General features: G+C 43.1%; 1 protein-coding gene across 1 annotated transcript; it reads right to left on the reverse strand.

Moving 5' to 3' along the window:
* Window positions 1-844: 844 nt before the first annotated feature.
* On the reverse strand, window positions 845-3,181 carry dnajc28 (DnaJ (Hsp40) homolog, subfamily C, member 28). The gene has a single exon (XM_078560207.1). The coding sequence runs from the start codon at window positions 2,793-2,795 to the stop codon at window positions 1,722-1,724; it is 1,074 nt and encodes a 357-aa protein (XP_078416333.1). The 5' UTR covers window positions 2,796-3,181; the 3' UTR covers window positions 845-1,721.
* Between the last annotated feature and the right edge of the window lie 3,451 nt (window positions 3,182-6,632).

The raw sequence follows: 6,632 nt of genomic DNA on the forward strand, positions 1-6,632 counted from the left end.
TTCTGATGAAAGGTCATTGACCTGAAACATTAAATCTGTTTCTCTTTCTGCAGATGCTGCCAGTCCTGATGAGTTTTTCCAGCCTTTTTGTTCTTATTTCAGATTTCCAGCATCTGCAGTATTTTGCTTGTGTATTGATGATGGGGAACTGGACTTGCTGCAGATTAAGTCACAGGCAGCAGAGTTTTGGGTGACCTCAAGTTTACAGAGGGTAGACCAGCCAGGAGTGTATTAGAATAGTCAAGTCTAGAGGTAACAAATGCATAAATGAGTGTTTCAGCAGATGAGCTGAGACAGGGGCGAAGTGCAGTAATGTTACAAATGCTACAGGTGGTCTTAGAGATAGCACAAATATGAGGTTGCCTTACCAAATATAAATCACTCTACCAGGGGGGGTAGGGAGGGAGTAACAGCATGAGAGGGGGAAGATGGGGATGGCTTGGAGGGGTGGGTGATAGTGATGGCATGACAGGGTGGGTATTGGGAATGACATGGAGCAGGAATGCACAGGAAGTAGAATGGGGGATAGGATGGCATGGGAGAGTTGGAATTTGGGGTGGGGATGGCATAGAAAGAGAGGGTGGGATGCGACATGGAATGGGGATGATATGAGTGGGATGAAAGGAATGTGATTGGTATGGCAAGAGACGGATGGCATTGGAAGGATGGGGATTTAAAGAAGTACTGTTGCAATGAAGATACTAATTGCACCACAAGTCTTTTACTAGTCTCTATTAAAATTTCTATCCTTTCCTTGCAATTAGCTGGAGGACAGCAAAAGCACAATCCTGCCGGGAAGGCAAAATTAATATATATTTTTTTAAAATGTAGTAAGCCTCAGATAATCAGAGATGTATTCAACTTTATTAGGTGACAATTTGAATAACCTGACAACAAGGGATTATATAAAGAGACTGAATAAATATATTTCCAGAAAAAATCTGAGACTGAGAATTTATGTAACGTACTAATTATGCAAAGATAGTGGATTGTTAACAATGATATTACATTTTGTGAATTCACAGTCACAATTAAGGTTTTTTAAAACCACTACTTTAAAAAAGTCAGTCCAGACTGAAATCAATTCCCACTTAGTGGCACCTTGAACACTTCACTTTCACCCGCCAGCCAAAAAAGTGCAACAATAACTAATAACAACCTACAGCAGTTGTTTTTCCTTGATTACAGAACATTGCAGGAAACAGAAATTTTACAGACAAGTTAAACAGTGCTGTGAAAATCACTAACTGTCATAAACAGATGATAACCTGCTTGTCCAATAAGGTAGCTACAGATAAACTCTGGTTGGGGAATCAAGAACAAGTGTGCATAAAATTTGAGGTTGGCCATTTCGGAGGGAATTCCAGAAGCACTTTTTCACACACAAAGGCTCGTAAAAATCTGATTCCCGCCCCCCCCTCCCCCTTCCCTAAAAGGCTGTGGAGGTTGGGACAATTAGGGCTTTCAAGACTGAGATTGATAGATCTTTTATTAGGTAAAGGTATCAAGTGATATAGAACTAATGAAAGTACATGCAGTTGAACTACACGTGATCTAATGACAGATTTAATGACAGGAATGAGGGAACAAGCTTGGGAGGCTAAGCAACCTCTTCCTGTTGCAACTAATGTGCTTCTCTGTGCACAATGCAGTTATAATTAAAGAGGTAAATTAACCTCTGATCACAAAAGATTACCAATCTTTCACTTCTTACTCTATCCTTATTTCAGGAAAAATTTGATCCAAGCAAACAGGCTGTTTTTTGCATGCACAGATGTGCCATCTCCTTCAGCTGATTTTTCCATAACCTCTGAAGTGGCCTTGCTTGCTTCCAAGAACACATCATATTTCTTCAATATGATAGCAAGCTCCTTATCTGGGTTGAAGTGCAGCATCTGCCTGTTCAGCAGAGGGACAACTAAATTAAAACGATCTACCATTTTATTGAGTTGCTTAATATCATGTCTGAATTGTTCACACTTCAGATTCCACTGTTTCTGGTTGTGGAGAGTCAGAGACTCGCCAAGTTTTCTCCTATAGGCCACCATATCATTTCTAAGCTTCTCTATAGTTTGTTTTATTTCTTTCTGCTGGACAATCCATTCTGGTTGATATCCATTTTCTATAAGTATCCTGTTCAGATTATGAGTCATGGGATCAATGTATGGATACTGTGAGAACTTTTGCAGTGGCTTCCCTTTGCCACTTAGGTTATCAAATTCACCTTTGGCCATCGATTCTTGGATGAGATCTTCCACCAATCGTTCCACTGCTTGGGTTATCTTTATTTTCTTGCTCTGCTGGACATCTTTCACCATCATAGTATTTTCCAGTTCCTGGTGTTGCAGTTTCTGTTTTCTGTAGTCTAGCACTTGGTCGGTTGCACGGTTCATTCTGAATTTTCTGTACTGCTTCTCGCGTTGACTTGGCGTTCCAGCGCCAATGCCTTCAAAGCTAAGGTACTGTCTATGTTGAGGTGCTATGTGCTTGAATTGTTCTTCCTCATCATCCTCTCTTTCAGACTCTGCTTTTTTCTCAGCTAAGTGTTTGACAACAGCCTTGTAAGCTTCTTTCACCTGCATGAATTTTCCAGGATCAGCTCCAGAACCACTATCTGGATGATGCAACTTAACCAACTTGAGATAGGCTTCCTTCACTTTTTCGGGGTTGCAGCTCTCCTGTACATTAAGCAAGCGGTAGCAGTCTCGGAGGCTTTTGCTCATTGCTTTGTAACCCGAGAACATCCTAGCACTTCGAGTGCAGGTGACAACGTAACTCCTCTTTGCTGTTAGCATATTCCCGCCGCACTGACGTCTTTATATAGGAATGATAGCCAAGCAGGGGACCACTTAACTTGTACGCGACCTTGCATTTAATAAATCACAAAACCATTGGTGTTAAGAGAAATACTAAATTCCTTTCAAGGATTCACAAAACAGAATTGAGTGGGGTTACATGTTAGACCAGCAATGAATGCAATTTGTTTGTCAGATTAAACAAAAACTTTTGCCCTCTTCCAAAAAAATATTCAGCAGTTATTGAGATAATGTGTCCGGAAACCCAGCGACTGCAAAAGCGAACCCAGATATCACCTTGAAACCTTCCGCTCAGTTAGGAGCCATGTCTGTTATGTACACTGGATCCTGGGAGATGTAGTTTTGTCCTTCAAAACACTCAAAAGGAGGACTCCAGGACAGAGCGCTCTCAACTGGGTGAAACAGCGAAGCGCTGCAGTCAAGTAAAACTGCGAACTCTAGAACTGAAAGCTGTTCCAAAACGGTGCAATGTGAGTTTAAAAGAAAACGTTGAAAAAGGAAAATCCCATTTGACTGCAAGTTTCTGGTTTTGCGCAGGACGAGAAGAATCGGTACAAAGTATACAAAAGCAAAACGCCAGGACGTTGGAAATCTGGAGTAAAAACAGAAAATGCTAAAATACTCAGTAGGTTAGGCAGCATCTGCGAGAGAGGAGCAGAGTTCACGTTTCAGGCGGATGATCCAGTCAGGGCTGGAGCTGGGCAATATTACCAAGATTGAAATAAGAGGCCCTGGTGATGGCGTGGATACATGGTTGGAAGCTCATCTCGGGTCAGCTATGACTCCAAGGTTGTGAACAGTCTGACTCAAAGTTGCCACAGAGAGAAATGGAACCAGTGGCTAGGGAATGAGTTTGTTATGGGACCTAAGACACTGGCTTCAGTCTTCCCAATATCTAGTTGGGGGAAATTTCTGTTCATCCAGCATCGGATGACGGACCAACAGAGAAAGGGGGAAGGTTAAAAAGTGGTGAGGTAGAGCAGGATATCATCAGTGTACATGTGAAAACTAATGTTGTGTTTTCTGATGATGCTGCAAGGACAGCATGTAGATGTGAAATGGAGGCAGGGGGAGACCATAAGATGTAGGAGCAGAAGTAGGCCATTCATCCCATCGACTCTGCTCTTTCAATTAGGTCATGGCTGATCTGATAATCCTCAACTCCACTTTCCTGCCTCGTCCCCATACCCCTTGATTCCCTTACTGATTAAAAATCTGTCAATCTCAGTCTTGAATATAATTAACAACCCAGTCTCTACAGCCCTCTGTGGTAAAGAATTCTACAGATTCACTACCCTCTGAGAAAAGAAATTCTTCCTCATCTCTGTTTTAAATGGGCACCCCATCACGCTGAGATTATGCCCTCTGGTCCTAGACTTCCCATAAGGAGAAACAACCTCTCAGCATCTACCCTGTCAAACCCCCTGAGAATCTTATATGTTTCAATAAGGCAGCCTCTCATTCTTCTAAATTCCAATGAGTACAGGCCCAACCTACTCAACCTCTCCTCATAAGAAAATCCCTCCATACCCGGGATCAACTAGTGAACCTTCTCTGGACTGCCTCCAATGCCAATATATCTTATCTTAGATAAGAAGATCAAAACCGTTCACAGTATTCTAGATGTGGTCTAACTAGTGCCTTGTATAGTTTTAGCAAGACTTCCCTATTTTTATACTCCATTCCCTTTGAATTAAAGGCCAACATTCCATTTGCCTTCCCTATTACCTATTGAACTTGTATGTTACCTTTTTGGGATTCATGCACAAAGACTCCCAATCCCTCTGTGCTGCAGCCTTCTGCAGCCTTCCTCATTTAAATAATATTCAGCTCCTCTATTCTTCCTGCCAAAGTGCATTACCTCACATTTTCCCACATTATATTCCATCTGCCAAGTTTTTGCCCACTCACAACCTGTCTACATCCCTCTGTAGACTCCTTGTGTCATCCTCACTACTTGCCTTCCCACTTATGTTTGTGTCACCTGCAAACTTGGTGATAGTACATTCACTTCCCTCATCTAAGTCATTAATATATACTGTAATTAACTGAGGCCCCAACACTGATCCCTGTGGCACTCCACTAGTTACAGGTTGCCATCTCAAAAATGCCCCCCTTATCCCAACTCTCTGTCTTCTATCAGTTAGCTAATCCTCTATCCATGCTAATATTCTACCCACAACACCGCGGGCTCTTATCTTATTAATAGCCTTATGTGCGGTACCTTATCGAATGCCTTTTAGAAATCCAAATGTATTACATCTACTGGTTCCCCTTTAGCTATCCTGCTTGTTACTTCCTCAAAGAATTCTAATAAATTTGTTAGGCATGATTTCCCCTTCATGAAGCCATGCTGACTCTGCTTGATTAAATACGTATTTCTAAATGCACCGCTGTTACATCCTTTATAATAGATTCTAACATTTTACCAATGGTGGATGTTAAGCTAAAACAGAATTACCTGGAAAAACTCAGCAGGTCTGGCAGCATCGGCAAGAAGAAAAGAGTTGACGTTTCGAGTCCTCATGACCCTTCAGCAGAACTGAGTGAAGTTAGGAGAGGGGTGAAATATAAGTTGGTTTAAGGTTGTGGGGGGGGGAGGGGGGGTGTGGTTGTAGGGACGAGCAAGCAGTGATAGGAGCAGATAATCAAAAGATGTCACAGACAAAAGGAACAAAGGGGTGTTAAAGGTGGTGATATTATCTAAGAAAATGTGCTAATTAAGAATGGATGGCAGGACACTCAAGGTACAGCTCTAGTGGGGGTGGGGTGGAAAGACTGACGACAGGGTATTACAGTTATAGATTTAAAAATAATGGAAATAGGTGGGAAAAGAAAAATCTATATAAATTATTGGAAAAAACAAAAGGGAGGGGGAAGAAACGGGAAGGGGGTGGGTTTGGGGGAGGGAGTTTAAGATCTAAAGTTGTTGAATTCAATATTCAGCCCGGAATGCTGTAAAGTGCCTAGTTGGAAGATGAGGTGCTGTTCCTCCAGTTTGCGTTGGGCTTCACTGGAACAATGCAGCAAGCCAAGGACAGACATGTGGGCAAGAGAGCAGGGTGGCGTGTTAAAATGGCAAGCGACAGGGAGGTTTGGGTCTTTCTTGCGGACAGACCGCAGGTGTTCTGCAAAGCGGTCGCCCAGTTTGCGTTTGGTCTCTCCAATGTAGAGGAGACCGCATTGGGAGCAACGAATGCAGTAGACTAAGTTAGGGGAAATGCAAGTGAAATGCTGCTTCACTTGAAAGGAGTGTTTGGGCCCTTGGATGGTGAGGAGAGAGGAAGTGCAGGGGCAGGTGTTGCATCTTCTGCGTGGGCATGGGGAGGTGCCATAGGTGGGGGTTGAGGAGTAGGGGTTGATGGAGGAGTGGACAGGGTGTCCCGGAGGGAACGATCCCTACGGAATGCCGCCAGGGGGGGTGAAGGGAAGATGTGTTTGGTGGTGGCATTTGGTGGTGGAAAGACCCAAACCTCCCTGTCGCTTGCCATTTTAACACACCACCCTGCTCTCTTGCCCACATGTCTGTCCTTGGCTTGCTGCATTGTTCCAATGAAGCCCAACGCAAACTGGAGGAACAGCACCTCATCTTCCGACTAGGCACTTTACAGCCTTTCGGGCTGAATATTGAATTCAACAACTTTAGATCTTAAACTCCCTCCCCCAACCCCACCCCCTTCCCGTTTCAACCCCCTCCCTTTTGTTTTTTCCAATAATTTATATAGATTTTTCTTTTCCCACCTATTTCCATTATTTTTAAATCTGTAATGCCCTGTCAGTCTTTCCACCCCACCCCCACTAGAGCTGTACCTTGAG

Source organism: Cetorhinus maximus, chromosome 16 (assembly GCF_964194155.1).
Source record: "Cetorhinus maximus chromosome 16, sCetMax3.hap1.1, whole genome shotgun sequence".
NCBI lineage: Eukaryota > Metazoa > Chordata > Chondrichthyes > Lamniformes > Cetorhinidae > Cetorhinus > Cetorhinus maximus.